General features: G+C 35.2%; 2 protein-coding genes across 2 annotated transcripts; both read right to left on the reverse strand.

Annotated features, from left to right (window-relative positions):
* Positions 1–5,259: 5,259 nt before the first annotated feature.
* On the reverse strand, positions 5,260–12,162 carry LOC149783649 (uncharacterized). Its single transcript, XM_089931892.1, has one exon. The coding sequence runs from the start codon at positions 7,085–7,087 to the stop codon at positions 6,392–6,394; it is 696 nt and encodes a 231-aa protein (XP_089788018.1). The 5' UTR covers positions 7,088–12,162; the 3' UTR covers positions 5,260–6,391.
* On the reverse strand, positions 10,827–18,013 carry LOC149783650 (uncharacterized). The gene has a single exon (XM_089931889.1). It carries the CDS (start codon positions 17,857–17,859, stop codon positions 13,630–13,632), a length of 4,230 nt encoding a protein of 1,409 aa, XP_089788015.1. The 5' UTR covers positions 17,860–18,013; the 3' UTR covers positions 10,827–13,629.
* Positions 18,014–18,638: the final 625 nt, after the last annotated feature.

Genomic DNA, 18,638 nt, shown 5'->3' on the forward strand with positions numbered 1-18,638 from the left:
TCTGTGTGAGTGTGTGTCATTTAGGTTTTTAACGTAGCTTTAACAATTTTTCAGTCATATCGCTACGATGTCTGCAGTGTGGCAGTTTATAGTGATGTCTAGCACTGGGGCATCATGCCGCAGACATGTAGCATATGTCCCACCCAGTCACATTATCCTGACACCAGGCCGACCAGTCCTAACACTAACCTCTTAATGCTGAGCTTCAGGCGAGGCAGCTGTTAGTACCATTTTTGTAAGTCTTTGGTATGACTCGGCCGGGGATTGAACCCACGACCTTCCACATCCGAGGTGGACTCTCTAACCACTAGGCCACCGGAGCGGTTTGAGTTTTCTCTCAATAGTGTGAGCAGTAATACATTACTTCCTTTAAAAGCTCAACGCTATAATAACTCCATTATAAACATGTTTAGTTTTCAACACTGTCGAATGGTAACATGAAAAGGAGGTTATGGGCCAAAGCACTCAGACACGTTTCAGCATTATAGAAGGGAGGTTATAGGCCAAAGCACTCGGACACGTTTCAACAACAACATGAAAATCAAATCCAGCATGATAACTGCAGTAAGACTGCATAGTTCAAGTCCAGCATTTTATAACTGTAGTATGACTACATACCAGTAGTTCAAATCCATCATGTGATAACTGTAGTAAGACTACATAGTTCAAATTCAGCATTAGTAATAATAATAATGACTTTATTTAAAGAGGGTAATACAATTAGCTAAGAACTAATCTACCTTGAGGCTCTCATACAAAGGAATTTATTTTAGCTGCATCTCTGAAGCCACTGGATATGTTGGGTTTGGAAGAAGGAAAAAGAGTGGACATTTATAATCTCAACTTACATACTATTCCAGAGCAAAGATCCTGAGTATTCGAAACTAATTTGAATAATTTCTTATTTGGTTTGGGAATTTTATACTGTTTGGTAGACATGGATCGCATGTGGAAGTATTGCCAGGTAGCCTATACTGGAATACTGATTGTTAATACTCGGGAGTACTATTATTGGATATCCTGTACATTAATTTGGCTTTTCCTAAACAGAATCGGACTTTAATAGGCAATATTTTTAACTTACCAGCTAAATTTTCCTTGCTATTTTCCTTGCTTTCGTTCTGGATTGATATTAGTCCAAACGCTCTTTTTTTGAAGATGTGCCTGCTCTCCTGTTTGTATCATTTGAATTATCCGATACTATATTACAGTTGTCTAAATAGGGTTGCATGTAACTGTTATAAAAGAGTTTTCTGTGCCTTTCAGAGAGAAAATATCTCTTCTAACTTAGAAGCCATAAACCTGAATTGACTGTTTTTTTACTTATATGTTTGATAAGTTCAGTCCATGAGAGCTGGTTGTTATCTACCAAAATATCAAGCAAAGAAATAAATACCAAGAAGAGGAAACGAATAGCAACCCGCCAAGCCGTGAAGAAAGGAACTGCACAGAACAAAGAACGATAGAAACACGTAATAGAAAACAAAGGAACAAAGGATAGACTTGGAGCGGAGGAGCAGACTGGGCATTAGGACAAAAACAAAAGATAAGTCATCATTCAATGCTAGACGCAGTTTAAGTAGAAGAATGCAAACTAGGTCCAAATAAATGGCTCTATTCAATCCAAACACGCAAACACACAAGCCACCAAACAACCCTATCAATAAATCAGTAAAATTAATGGATGTATCACAACTCCAAACAGCACCAATAAAGTATGTAAAACAAGCAAGATTAACGCAAGTCGTACCAACCACAGCAAACTCCAATTCAACCAACATCACACTGGGACCCCAAATTCTGGTCACAAACACGCCTCCGCCCCACCAACAGAAACTACTAGAAATACAAAACTACACTCCAGGGAACAATATAAATACAATGCCAATACTATCGCCAATCCTCTTCAAGGAAGTGGAAAAACCACACACAAATGAAGATATAGACACCACTATTCCAAACCTAACAAATGAATTTGACATTAACCTACTTACCTTAAATTCCCCACAATTAGACCACATAACCATAACCAGCACCCCAGAATTCACCAAAAATGAAATAACCAATCCTAGAAACATGCAAACAAACCAACAACGGGAAATCAAGCAAAAAACAAAAAATCAAAACATTAGAACAGAGCATGCCAATTAATCAACGATATCACCACAGCACATCAATTAGTCGAGCTCATGTAGATACCGTCGCACATTGGAATCTCTGGCAATGAAACAGCAGACAAAGTTGCACAAACCAAACAAGGAGATCAAAACTCTATCAAGCTTAACTATAGCTCTACAGAAGCACTAAGCTTCGCACAAATATATATATAGACCAAACATGGCAAGATTTTTGGAACTCCTCCACAAAAAGGTAAAAAGCACCATGAAACCCCAAAAACCGTAGATAGGAACATACAGCTACCTAAGGGTAACCATTTAGAACAGAAAACCAAAAACAGGATAATAGCTGGAAAAACTAAACTGGCAAGCAGTTTTGGAAGGTTTATAGGACCCAAACCAGCAACCATTAACTGCTTTAACTGCCACATCACCGAAGATCTACACCACGTATTCAATATATGCCCAAAATATCAACCCGCTCGGAAAATATTTATCAAAAACCAAAATGAGATTGGATCACCACACACATACCCAGAGTTACTTATGGATTCTAATAAAAGTATACAACATATAAAAATTTGTATAAATTCATAGACTCAGCAGGATTTAGGAACAAAATATAATTACTATCCCCACAAAACCAAAAGACCCAGTAACTAGCTAAATAAATTTAGAAGCCACCACATAAAAACCCATAACATATCATTTAATTTTTTAAAATATCAATAAATAATTCACTTACGAAGTACCTATCAAAAACTAAGGAAACCGCAAAATCGGATGTCCTAGATGTCCTTAACGAACCGAGTAATTAGCTAGGACTCGGGTCCTAAATCTCCTTAACGAACCGTGTAATCGGCTAGGACTCTAGTCTCTTGCTAAATAAAGTATAAATAACATTCAGTCTCTAAAAACATTAATATATAAATAACTTAAAGAGGCAGTATCTAAAACTTATAGCTAAGATAATGTAGGAAGCACACCCTAAACACCTCGACTAGTAATACCATAATAACTTTGAAAATCTCTATTCATACATGATTGATACTAACAACCTCTATAAACAGCATAAAACACTCCCCCTTTTTAGTACATTTTGAAAAAGAAAAAGAAAAAATCGCAAGAAACACCAGGCAAATGCAACAAGAAACCAGAGATGTAAAGCAACCAGGACCGTTCCCGAGCTCTCCTTCCCACTAATGACAGCCAACCATTCAACTGTAAGGGACCTTTATGGATCCACAGATTGAGGCCAAACTATCAGGGTTCCTTGAACCCATAAAAGCCTGGGGGAGGTGGCACCATTCCTTTCCCAAGGAACAACTAGCATGCTGCGGTGCAGTCAGAAAAAAGTGGCACATGCACAATTGTGCGCACGCCACTATAATTAAACTCAACAACAACAAAAGTAGTCTATCATGACAGACCATTTATAAATTGTTATCCTTCCATGTCAGACATAGTTCATCACTGTCAAGATTTGTTCTTTTTTGCCATGTTGAGATACGTAATATTTTAGTTTTACCAGTATTTACCACTATGCCATTGCATGTGCACCAGTTGTCCAGTTTATTTAGGGCATCCTGTATAGACATTTCGAGTTCAATATGAACGTGTTTTGAATGTCTAACAATGTTGTGTCATCTTCATAGAGATCTGTAGATGACACTGAGTCTCTTAGTAAAAGAGATAGGTCATTAATAAATAAAATAAATATTAATGGGCCTTGTGGTGCTCTTTATCTAACTGTTCCAGGTTCAGACAGAACATTATTTATATAAACATACGTTCTCTCACTTAAATATGAAGTAAATCATCTGTGGTTTCATCACAGTGGTAAATTTTCAGTTTCTTCAAAAGGATTTCAAGATCCACCATGTCAAAAGCTTTCCTGCAATCTACCAATACAGATCCTATTATTCTAGCTTGATCAAGTGCTTGAAAATATTTATAAGTTAAGGAGGTCAAGGCAGTCTCACATGAATGTTTCTGTCAAAAGCCTGTCTGATTAGGGTTACATGTGACATGAATGAGTCATGGACATGTAGTTCAATCAATTTTGACAAGTTTGGTAGTATTGAGATTGGCCGGTAGTTATCAGCTTCATCCTTATAATCAGATTTGTGAATAATAATAATAATAATGCTTTATTTATAGAGGGTGACTCATTAGTCAAGGACTATTCTCCCTTCATACCCTCTTAGGGAGAGTATAATGATGCACATTATATGAGGGTAGTAATAATTACAGTTTCTTTTAACGCGTTTAGTATTAAAATACTAAATTCCATCATCTATTAGAAGCACATACATGCTCATGATATCTCTTCTTAAATACTCTTAATATTTTCAGCAGATTTTACATGTAGTGGAAGTTCGTTCCACAGAACTGTACCAGAGTACTGGATAGGAGTTGCTTTTGCAGTTTCCCATATTTTGGGGACAGATGAGGTTGCAATAATTAAAATGATTATGAATGTTATGCTATCTAAAATAGCAGAGGCAGAAGATTTAATGAGTCGTGGATCAATCTGATCAAGTCCTGTAGCTTTCTTGGTATCAAGTTCACTGAGACATTTTGTAACAAGGATTTTTATACTGGTGGGATATAGAAACATACCTCCTTAGAGATTTTGCTGCTGCAGAACTTATTCAGTTCATTAAAGTTGTTTTCTATCACTGGTTCTTTTAACTTTGTGATAATGTTAGTGAAAAAATCATTGAAAACATTTGCAACGTTATTGTCATCAGTGACTATGGTGTCATTTAACAGAAGTGAGTGAATTTTATTTGTCTGATCTTTGTATGTTCCTCCAATGAGTTCATTGAAGACTTTCCAAATGGAGTTTGTGTTGCTCTTTTTGTTTTCAAGGTGTGATTGATAACAAGATTTATTAATAGCTTTTTTAATCATACGCATTAGTTTATATCTGCATACTTTATGTTGTGCATGAGTTCCCATAGTTTTGAAGTGGTCTTGTGTTTTCATAGCATCTAGGATTTCAGTAGTAAGCCAATTAGGTTAGGTTAGTTCATAAACAGACTCATCCACGATTGCAATGTGAATATTCCAGAATTACTGTAACAGTTACAAATATGAATCTTATTACAAAAACCATTCAAGATACACGTACAAGCTATGAAGCATCAATCTATTTTTATTCCACAACATTGTTTTATTCAATATAATCTTTTTTTCTTGGCATAAAGATATGTAAGGTGAAAATTTATAGATACATTTAAAAAAAAAATTGTTCAAAATGAAAAAAATGATACCTAAAATGATCAATGAATGGCAACATGGCTTCTGTACAGGACAAACAAAGTACAAACACATGAGAAAATTGCATGTTTCCTATCAATCAATATGCCAAAATACATCTTTACAACAAGACATTTTTCCTATCAATTAGTGTACCAAAATACACCTGTAAAACAAGACATTTACTGCATTCTTGGTTTTGATGTTTCATGGCACAACATCACATAAAGGTTATTATAATATTCATCTTGTTTAACCTAAGTACATCACCAAGATCCATAAGTTTTTTACATTGGGATAGGCTGATACACAACATCTCTTTCTTGCCATCCCAATGTTTTACATTCAGTCTTGAATAAATTAAATCATCAGAATCAGACCAGTCATCCAGTATCACATTATCAAGATATAATTCTTTTAGGCATGTTGAATATGATAGATCTAGTGTAGCATAAATCAGTCATCTTCCAACTTGCAGTTTTACATACTCTAGTTGAAAGCTTCAGCTTACTTTTACCAGTGACAGTAACATCATGGAGGATTAGTCTGGTTAGATGCATTGACCCTGAGAAGTCCAGCGTAAATTCATCTATGCCACTATCATATAGTGCCAGATGCATGAGTTGAGTACATTTTGATAGTAATAATTTGCCATTCATGGTCACATTTGAAAGACTGAGGTTAGTCAGACTGGAGGACTCTGACAAATCCAATACAGCATCATCTTTGATAGTAATAATTTGCCCTTCATGGTGACATCTTCAAGTCTGAGCTCTTTCAGTCTGGTAGACTCTGATAAATCAATTGTAACATCATCTAAGCTACACTTGATCATTTTCAGAAATTCAATCTGCGTACACTTGGATAGTAATAATTTTCCCTTCATGGTCACATCTTCAAGACTGAGGGCAGTCACATTGGTAGACTCTAACAAATCCAATGTAGTATCATCTAAGCTACACTTGACAATTTAAAACAATTCTAGCTGAATATACTTTGATAGTAATAATTTACCCTTCAAGACAGAGGTTGGCCAGACAATTAGACTTGGACAAAGTTACTGTAACATCATCTAACCTACACTTAACCAGTTGCAGACAATTGAGACGAGTACACACTGACAGCAACAATTTACCCATTACAGTCCTATTCAGCATGGTCAGATTGCTATACTCTGACAAATCCAATGTAGCACCATCTAAGCTACAATGACCTAGTTGCGGATGCTTGAGCAGATTATCCCTAGATATCAACAGCTTACCCTTCATGCTCACACCTGTAAAAATTATTTGGTTCAAACAAGAAAGGTCTGACCAATCTATTGTAGCATCATCTATGTTACTCTTAATCTGATTCAGGCACTTAAGCTGAGTAAACTTTGGTAGTAATAATATGCCGGTACCTTTCATGATCACATGCTGCAGACTGAACTCAGTCAGGCTGGCAGACTCTGACAAATCCAATATAGCATCATCTAAACTACAACAAAACAGTTTTAGACACTTGAGCTGAGTACACTTTGATAGCAATAGTTTACTCTTCATGGACATATTTTGAATACAAAGCTCAGACAAACTAGTGAACTCTGACAAATCCATTGTAGCATCATCTATGTTACTCTTAACCAGATTCGGGCACTTAAGCTGAGTAGACATTGGTGGCAATAATGTACCCTTCATGATCACATGTTGAAGGCTGAGCTCCATCAGACTGGTACACTTTGATAAATCTAAAGTAGCGTCAACAAAGTTACATCTATTCAGTTTTAGACACTTGAGCTGAATACACTGTGATAGTAAAAATTACCCTTCATCGTCACATCTTCAAGACTGAGGTTAGTCAGGCTGGCAGACTAAGCTACACTGAATAAGTTTCAGACCCTTGAGCTGAGCACATTTTGATAGCAACAATTCAATATTCATGGACATATTTTGAAGACTGAACTCAGTCAGACTGGTACACTCTGACAAATCCATTGTAGCATCACTTAATCTACAACTATTCAGTGTCACACACTTGAGCTGAGTACACTTTGATAGCAATAGTTTACCTAAGTTCCATTGTCACCTTTTTAAGACTGAGATAGACCAGACAGTTTGATTGTGATAAGTCCAGTTTAGTATCATCTATGCTACAACACTGTAAGTAAATATGAGTGAGCATTAGACCATTTAGCATTAAGCCTTCAAGTGAAATATGGGTGTTCTGAGAAAAAAGTTTCCAAAACAGCTCAAGTTGAATTCTGATTTGCTCCTCAGAGCAGGCTGGAGTACATCCTACTCCTTTTTATTTTTTGCATACAGATATTTCATTTTCAGACTAATAGGCTCTCCACAGGCTTCCCTACTATAATCCCTATAAAGTCTGCAGAGATCACGAGGGTAGATAACAAAAAATAGAACAGATTTTACCATGGCCAATGCTCTATCATAATATATATATGTATATACACACACACACACAGAAGGTGCAAAAACATCTAGATATGATATAAATGGAAAAGCTTCAATTAAACTAGTAAAATGCAAAATATAAGACACAGTTGCATTTGATGGTAAGGTGTGGTTGTAACAGAGATGCATGCAAATTTATCAACGAACTGAACATTTGTCAATGTGACAATTCAATGACTGATTGGTTTACATCATATCTAACAATAAGAAAACAGTGTGTCAAAATAAATGGCAGTTTTTCTAAAGATGAACCAATATACATGGAGTACCACAGGGATCAATCCTAAGCCCACTCCTTTCTCATTTTCATAAATGATCTGGCACTGAAAATAGGAAACTGTATTTCATCAACTGACCTATATGCAGATGATACCACCCTATCAGACTATCAAATTTCAAGATGGCTTAAATCAGACCTAGAGGTCTGCCCACAGATAGCTTTACTTAGAATGGATTCATGGCATATGGAAAATGGCATGAAAGTAAATGAAGGCAAGACTAAATTATTAATGAGAGCAAAAATAGGAATGAAATTTGCCTACAATGACTATCGATTACAAAATCCTTGACAATAATTTGCAATGGAATGAACATATTCAAGTCATAAAAAATGTTGTAAAGTCAACTCATGTCTGTGGCTATTTAGCAAGAAAAGGCAATATCCACTAAACATAGGTTAATATATTACAAATGCTATGTACAACCATACCTAGACTAAAGATGCCAATGGGTAGTCGGGTACTCAGGTACCTGCCCATTGATAATAATCCAGATAATAAAATGGACAACCGGGTACCCCTTAAAAATAAGTTTCCAAGTCAGATTTAGACACAGAGTAACGGTTTTAGTTCCAGGCTACTGTCATGCTTACAATTTACTTGGCATACATGTACGATGCAATAATACAAGGAAGGACACTTCTATCCTTTCTCGTGCAGCCTATTTAAGAATCAACACTAATATTTCAAGCTAGATTTTGCATAGTGTAACAAATTTAGTACCGATGCTTAGCTCAGGCATTCAGCTTTGTATGCCTGCCAAAAATTTGGAATACTATTATACCTTTAAGGAATGCCAGACCATTTTCCCATGCTACTACTCAACATTGCCATGATGCACACACTTAATATGTATGTGCAACTCACAGAATGGAATACTGCCCTCTCATTGGCCAAAGGAACATGATGTCCTGCAGCTATTTTAAACTTATTTTTGTATTATTATATAGTACATAAATACGAGCCCATGCTCATTGTTAGACCTCTCTCTAATTTCCTTATTTTCTACATATAGAATGTACATATATAATGTACATGAAACAGTTCCAAGAAAACAGACAGGTTTCTTGCCTGTGAAACCACGTGTCACAGATTCATTCTATTTTCATACCACATATGTAGCTGACCAGTCTAAATTGAAAATAAATGGCATCAGATACATGTATTATAATAAAAGGTCTTTACTGAAGTGAATGATCGATGTTATATGACTGAAAGATGTTTGAGAGAGGGATTTTGTTTTACTTAAAAGCATGTTGCATCCGGAAAAAGACAAATCAATAGCACTTTAAAAAGTTTGAAATAAGAATTTGACATTGGTGTAATACAAGTCATCATTCTGTGGACTTTATGACTTTGTGAAAGTTACTTTAAACATGTAGACTAGTTATGCATAAATAGCTTATCAATTTCTTTTGTGTCTATACTCTTATACTAACTACTTATCCACATGGATTTAGCCAATTTGTGACAAAAATTTAAACTGTTTATCCAGGTAATAGGAAATATAATGTACATTTTTCATACGATTGTCTGTAATTATGGTATGTAAAATATAGATTGCTCATTTTGTGCTCTGATTTTGCTTTAAATATGCCACTTCTATTTGTAATAATTATGCTTATACCTCTCTTGGGGATTGGCATGTGTGAACCAACAACACAGCAATTCAGGTTCATATTTAATACAATTTCCCTTTGATTGGGTACCTGGGAACTGATCATTAGGATCATTAGGGTTGATGGATACCTAGTAGTAGTTTCCTAAAATTTTGACATCTATAATCTAGACTACTGTAATATTATCTGAAGAAAAACTTCTAAGAAGAATATTTAAAAATTATTCTGCTTGCATAAAAAGAGCTTGCAGATGCAGCCTAGATGATGCTGAAAATATCCCAAATGCAATGAATGATATTAACATGTTAACAGTAAATGAACAAATATGATTGTGAAAAACTAGATTTGTGCATAAAGTTTCATATTATTATGTCTGAATGAACTATTTCATGCTTTAAAACAAAGCAACACTCCCAATTTAAGATCAATGTCAGCTATCCATCTTTCCATCCTAAAACCAAATAAAGAACTCTTTAAGAAAAGTTTTCAATATTCAGGATAACTAATTTGGAACAAAATCCCAGAAAGGGCAAACATAAAAGCTTTAATCATAATCTATTTCAATTGATGAAAAGGAAAACCTGTTCAATTTGGCCAATACTTTACAACTTAAAGTATAATTTCACTCACCTTCCACTTTTGTTGTCTCACTATTTCTGTACTGTATATACACAATGTACCTAGCTGGAACATGTTCATTTAAATGTCCTGTTTATTATGTCCATATATTAATGTAGCTTATTATCAATGCTTTAATGTGCTTTATTTGTGTGTGTGTGTGTGTGTGTGTGTAACTATGTACATGTACTCTAAATGTGAATAGGCATATAAAAGAGGGCCACAAAAACATTTTCCAGGCAACTAATTGTATTACCCTCTTTAAATAAAGTCATTATTATTATTATTATTATTACTACAATCATCAAGTTTGAGGATTCCAGCATGAACAAAGATTGTGAAATAAAACACAAAATTTAACCAGTCAATGAAGCATGAAATATTAGTTGCAGTGACCTACTTGTCAAGATACATACCCTCTCCAAGTTTGATGTTTCCAGTAAAAACGTATACATACAGAAATGAACTAAAATTAAAAAAAATTACTAAGAATTTAATGCAAACTAACATGTATATAACAAATTATCTCCCTTAGTCCACACCAGGCCCAAGGCAATTTGAAACCCACTCTAAACTGCTGCCTAAGACCTAGGAGGAAAGACTGATGGGCAGTACTCAAATTGTCATGATATGGTGTCCAGTTAAATGTAACTGCAGCCTTTCCAGTTCATCTTAAAGGTATGGCCAAGTATCTGAATATTTTTTGTTTTTATACAGTTGGGTCATTTGGGCTTTTTAAGAGGTAAATTTTTGCCTTTACCTCCAATGCATTTTTATTCAGTTGATGACATCTCCATATCCTACAATATAAATGCTAAAACTTGGTCATATGGGGTCTTTGCATGAAAAAACATGGGCAGATTAAGGTACCTGATGTACCCCATGTATTGTCAGGTTTGCATGGCTACATGGCCAACTCCAATTTATCTAAAACCTAGGTCCATACAAAACCACACAAGCCAATATTCAGATTTTGAATGCAACACTCATATTTTCATATGTAGTGCTGTTGTATAAACAGACTGTAATTTAAAGATCTTTTTAGTAAGTCTTATAGTAAAATCATAAGGGCTGCTCTAGTGCCTCCACATTGGTAGCTAATCAGGACCAGATCACCTATTAACAAGCATGGATTTCAATGGATCTAAACCTTGTACTGTTAACACCTGCCTCGAAAGACCACTGCTACAAGAGATAAACTGTCTTGAGAGACCAGATTCTCAGTGCATGGAATCTTTGATTATAAAAAGTTATGACCTATCATGAGAGACCATCATTTGTTGACAAAACGGGTGGTGTATATGGCAAGTTGAAACAAAATCTGTTCATAATCAAAGTGTGTCCACAGTATGAGCCAATTAAAAACAAAGCTACATCAGCAATCTGCACAGAATTTACTGGTTGCCAAATTCCTAATGGATCTTGATGATATAATGCTATATAGCAATTTATAGAAATGTGTTTCTCAATAAAATCACAAGTGTGCCCATATCACACCATTTGTTTGTAGGAATTTTACTTATCAATTTCATCTTATACATTGTTGATGATGATAGCGATGCAACATTCAAATCTGATCAAAGTTTGTTCATAAATAAAGCCAAGGATTCCTAAGGTTAACCAATCAGAATCCATTTCATCTAATCAAGTGCAGATTGAGCTGGTGATCAAACTTGTCTGAGGTCTAGTTGATATAAAGATATAAATTAAAGTTTTATCATTACCTACTCATGAGAAAATGTCACTGAATTCAGTGTCACCCCATCAGAACCCAGAATGGAGATCACCTCAAAGTTTGATCATTATTTTGTTCACAAACTAAGTTTCTTCCATTTTCACCATGTCAGTCAATTAAATGTTGATAACAACATTCAAAGTTACATAATTTTATTTTCACAAGTAAAATGTCTATGGCGTTCATAATGTTAGTCAATTAAACCCTGATCACTTCACTCACAGTTTCATCATTATCAGTTGATAAAAAAAAAAAAAATACTGTACATATGACGTCAACCAATCAAAACTAGATTACCTCATTCATTCATCTGTTTGGTTGTCAAACTAATCTGAGATCTTGTAGATATAAAGCTATATGTTCGTATGAAATTTTTCTTCTGAATTCACTCTCAGTCCAGTCAGAACCTGGATCATCTCATTCTTTCTGGTTTTTCAACTCATCAGAGATCTTGATAATTTATAGCAAACTCTTTTCATAACTAAAGTCAAAAGCTCATTCAACAGGCCAGCCAATTTTAGTCCAAATCACCTAATATGCATTGTGTTTGCTTGTTATCTAACTCCTACATGATCATGTTGATATAATTTTTACTCTGTAAGATTTTTACAACTAAATTGTAGAAAAGGTCCATACGAAGCTGATGACAGATACACAAAACAAGATGGATGCAATAAAAAGCTATAAGTACACTAATCATGTGGACATATCTGGCTAACACAAATTCATTTTCTAGGAATAGCATTGTATAACATGTACATGTTTTTCTTAGGTGACAACAATAGTAAATTAGAATAGAGAATGGAATGATGCTGAATTCACCACTCAAATTATGAAGTAGACATTGAACATTTGCTGGCAAAAATTCAAATATATATGAGTAAAAGAAAAACATAAGCAAACAGTCACTCAATGTGACAAAGTACCAGTCTTCATTACATATACTGGTTGTAATGATTGTATCACATGAAAGTTAAAAAAAACTGCACCAATTTAACAATTATAAACACAAAAAATGATATTTGCATTTTAAACACAACAGGGTTGTTGATTTTGTTATGTTAGTATATCTATTTATTATAATACAGTAATGCATTCCAACATGTAATCATCTCATTTACCGACTCAGTAATCTGCTCATTCATCCATCCAGTTATCATAAATTGCAAGTTTCAGTGGTGAAAACATAATGATCCATCCTTGTTGTGTACAAAGATGAGACACAAAGTCATCAATTTGTTTCAAAACATTTTTACACCAGTTTACATGTTTTGGTTTGATGCAATGACCAGTACATTGTACAATAATGTTTTTCTTGCTTTTGATTTCATTTAACAGCAAGGTCACAGTTTAACCTTGTACTGTTAATAAGGAGCTGGGAAATATATACACAGTACTTGTTTGAACCGGCATGTTAATAAGATCTTTGTGTAACAAAACCAGGTAATTAAAATGCAAATTGTGATGTCTTACTGCAATAGGTGATGTGCCATAAGCTGATATTTTGTCCAAAACACATTATCATCATTCATCCAAATCATCATCCTAGTCATCATCATCAAAATCATCATCATCATCATCATCATCATCATCATATTCATCAATTTCCAAATCATCCTCAGTTATAGCATCATCATCATCATCATCTGTGGCAGCATCCAAATCATCATCATCACCATCTGTGGCAGCATCCAAATCATCATCATCATCACCTGTTGCAGCATCCAAATCATCACCATCATCTGTGGCAGCATCCAAATCATCATCATCATCATAATCATCAGTAGAAGCTTCAAAATCATAATCATCATCATCATCAAGAACTCTTTTGCTTCTGTAGTTCACAACACATTTCTCATAACTATCAGCAGCCATCTCTGTAATCAGTTCACCTGTGTGTGCAAATCTGTAATCATGGAGTGACTTCAGTTGTTGCACTAATAACCTGATGTAACCTACATTCTGTAAGGAGATGGTTATATTCACTAGATTAAGTTCACAGAGTCTATACAATGTGTCCAAGTTTGGTAGTGCATCACCTGAATCCAGATTCTTCAGTGATAAGGATCTAAGTTTTGTGCACATAGAGATGCTGTTACACAGCACTGCATATCCATCTTTGCACATGGTCACATTATCAATGGTGAGATCATACAGTTTCTCCATCTTGTCCAAACTGAGCAGTACATCACCCAGATCCAGATTCTTCAGTGATAAAGATGTAAGTTTTGCACACATGGACATGCTGTGAGATAGCTTCACATATCCATCTTTACACATGGTCACATTATCAATGGTGAGTTCATACAGTTTCTCCATCCTGTCCAAACTGAGCTGTACATCACCCAGATCCAGATTCTTCAGTGATAAAGATGTAAGTTTTGCACACATGAACATGCTGTGAGATAGCTTCACATATCCATCTTTACACATGGTCACATTATCAATGGTGAGGTGATCCAGTTTCACTATATCATCCCAATTAACTAATGCATCACCCAAATCCAGATTTGTCAGTGATAATGATATACACATGGATATGACATTATACAGCATCAAGTATCCATCTTTACACATGGTCACATTATCAATGGTGATTTTCTTGATGTTGTCCAAGCTAAGTAATACATTACCCAGATCCAGATTCTTCAGTGACAAGGACGTAAGAGTAGTACAGATGAAAATACTGTTACATAGCTTAAAATAGCCATTTTCACACATAGTGACATTGTCAATGGTGAGATCACACAGTCCTTCTATTTTGTCCAAGCTGAGTAATGCATCATCCAGGTCCAGATTCATCAGTCGTAAGTGTTTAAGTTTTGTACACTTTGATATGCTGTTGCACAACACCAAGTATCCATTTTTATTCATGGCTACATTCTCTATGGTGAGATCACACAATTTTTTCAGGCTGTCAAAGCTGGGAATAGCATCACCCAGATCCACATTCTTTATTGATAAACTGTGCAGTTGTTTACACTGGGACAGGCTGTTACAAAACATCTCCATACTACACATGCATATAGCTATATTATCAATGGTGAGTTTATCAAGCTGATCCAGGATTTCAATGTTAAGTAGTGTATCACCCAGATCCACATTCTTCAGTGATAATGTATGAAGTTGCTTACACTTGGACAGGCTCCAAAATATTGGATGTGCTGAAACTAACAAGTTATGTGTGTCATCCAGTATCAAGTTATCAATGTTTAATTTTCCTAGGCAGATAGATTTTGATAGGTCTAATGTAGTATCAATCAGTTGATTTGCAATTTGAAGTTTTAGATATTCTAGCTTTGTGCAATCAGAAAGCTTCAGGTTACTCTTCCTGGTGACAGTGACAACCTGGAGTATTAGTTTGGTCAGAAAAGATGATCCTGAAAAGTCCAATGTAAATTCACCAAGGCTACATTTTACCAGTCTCATATATTCCAGCTGAAAACACTGTGATACCAATAATCTACTCTCACTGGTCATGGTCACAAATAAACACTCAAACCGTTTCAGATTGGTTGATTCTGCTAGGTCCAGTGTAAATCCACCAAGGCTACAATTTACCAGACTCAAATGTTCCAGATGAGTACAATTTGATAGCAAGAATCTACTTTCACTTGTCATGGTCACAAATCGACACTCAAACCTTTTCAGACTAGTAGACTCTGATAGGTCCATTGTAAATCCACCAAGGCTACAATTTACCAGATTGAAATGTTCCAGCTGAGTACACTTTGATAGCAATAATCTACTCTCACTTGTCATGGTCACAAATCGACACTCAAACCTTTTCAGACTGGTACACTCTGACAGGTCCAGTATAAATTCACCTAGACTACATTTTACCAGTTCCACCAGACATGTTGACTCTGATAAATCCAATGTAGCATAATCTAAGCTACAGAGAAGCAGTTTTAGACACTCGAGTTGAGCAACCTTGGACAGCAATAGCTTACCCTTCAGGGTCACATCTTCAAGAATGAGCTTGGTTAAACATCTGGATTCTGACAAATCCAATGTAGCATCATCAAACCTACATGAAGTTAGTGTCAGACACTTGAGGTAAATACACTTTGATAGCAATAGTTTACCTTTCATGGCCACATGTTCAAGACTGAACATGGTCAGACAGTTAGACCCTGACAAATCCAATGAAGCATCACTTGGCATTGAACCTCTAAGTAAAATATGAGTCAGCTGAGAATACTGAGAGATACCATGTGGCAAAATATCCCAAAGACAGATCAACCTGACATCAGATGTGCTCCCCAAAGCAAACTGATATACATTCCAGTCCTCTTGATTGTCTGCATAAAGAAAATGCAATTTCAAACGTACAGGCTCTCCACAACCTTCCCTTATACAGTCCCTATAAAGTCTACATAGGTTGTGCATATATCTTCCACTGATAATTGTTCTATCCTGATCCATATCTTTATCACATAATTCATATATCTTTTCAAATATCTTCTGACAATGACTCATGGAAATGCCTGCCACAAACATTATGATCTTCTCATTTTGAACTACATCATCAAGTGTATTCAAAGAATCCAGAAAAATGTTGCATCTGTCCTCTCTACAACATATATTTATGGCTGCAAGAAACTCTTGTATTGTTTTGTGAAGAAAAGTCAGACATATTTTCTTCCTAAATAAACCAGTTGATTCTGAACTTGAAAGAATACCCAAGTCTAGGGCAACTTGCAACTTTGATAACCCATTATTTCCAAATAATTTCATAAGAGTCTTGTCTTCAAAAACTAAGGAAGTTTCTTCTGAATTTATGGTCAAAAACTGACTTGCAACTTCACACAGAGCAGCAAGAAACTCCTCACCAAATTGCTGAACAAGTGACTGATTTCTTAGTTTAGGACTTAAAATGAAAGTTGTGCTTTCTAATGGCAATGTTTTGAGCAAAACATTTTTCTTATCATCTTCTTTTTCCTTACTTTCTTGCTTCCTCCCCATAGCCTCCATGTACTTATTGACCATTACATTAAAAATTTCCAAGTATAGTTCATGAATTGTTTGTGGGAAGGATTTCTTCTCATACCAAACATGAACAATAAACAGCAGGAGAAGTGGTACATGGATGAGACTTTTAACCAAAGACTTTTCCCCAATATCCTTTTTAAACTGTGCTATGGCAGACTCATCCTTGTAGTAATTATCAAAGATCTTCTCAGCAAACAACATACTGTTTTCATAGCTGAAACCCTGGAGGTCCAGCAACAGGTCAATATCAGCAGATCGGATAAGGCTTAACTGACCAATCTTCCAGGATCTAGTTGTGGCAATAGCTGTCAAATGTGGATACAGGTTCCTTTGCATTATTTTTTGAATGAAAGCTGATGAATCGTCCATTTCGTCTAGGCCATCCATAATAAGTAAAACCTTGTTGTTCTCTGCTTGCCCAATTAATGCTTCAATATGAGATCTGTGAGACATACCTTGTGATTCATGAAGTGGGAATTGCGTGAGTACCACATCCATTAATGTTTTCTCATTAGAAATATCTCTCAGACAGACATACAATAAAACATCAAACCTGAGCATCTCATCCTCATCTTCCAGACCATTTGTTTCAGATTTGTCAGAGACTGTAGCACCAATGAGAAGATTTAATTTTTGGACAGAACACCAAGTATGCACAAGTTTCCGACAAAAAGTAGATTTTCCTTGACCAGCAGGTGCTTTAAGAATAATACGTTTTACATTCTTGTCATCTTTAAAAAAAAATCTGTCTAAAACTTGTGACCTTAACCAGTTTCTCATCTTCCCTCTTTTGAGTGGACACTTCTATTTCTTCTATGACTATGTCTGTGTAGAAGTCTTCAAGGTTTTTCAAGTTGACAGCACTTTCAAAGACTGGGCTTATTGAAATCACCTGGACATGTTCATAGACCTTGATCAACAACTGTTTTATCTGTCGAACATCTGAAAAAAATGAAACTTGTGGGTTTAACAATACAAAATTCAGGAGAAAAAAATGACACACTAACATCTTATCACCAAGATGAATAAAACAAAAACAACACAATAATGTTAATAATGTTAATAATAATAATAACTATCATCATCATCAAATGAGTACAAAATTTCTACCATAGGAGGCCTGCCTTAGAATTGTAATGAAAGGACTTATGGAGCATGAAATATAATAATAATAATAATAATAATAATAATAATAATAACTGCTGCATAAGTCGAAGGCTCTAAAAATAATAACCAGGAAATCAAAATACAAAATAGCAGATGATATTGTTTCTGTTGCTCTTGTTGTTGTTCATGTTTATACTATGATACTAGAAACATTTAAAACAATAATTTTTCAGATTAGTCATTAGTTGGCTGACGATTTTTTGCCACTGGGCAAAATGTAAATAATTTTTATATTATAATTTGCTTTCACCATTATAGCTCTTGCTATCTGCTTTTTCATAGCCTGGGTTCAGTGAGGCTCCAAAAGCACCATCTGGAATCAGGTCCCAATTAGTACTTCCAGTTCAGTATCCACAAATGTAGTTATATTCTATTTTTAGAACTTTTTTCCT

The sequence above is a fragment of the Sinohyriopsis cumingii genome, chromosome 14, assembly GCF_028554795.1.
Source record: "Sinohyriopsis cumingii isolate HCF-2022 chromosome 14, ASM2855479v2, whole genome shotgun sequence".
Taxonomy (NCBI): Eukaryota; Metazoa; Mollusca; class Bivalvia; order Unionida; family Unionidae; genus Sinohyriopsis; species Sinohyriopsis cumingii.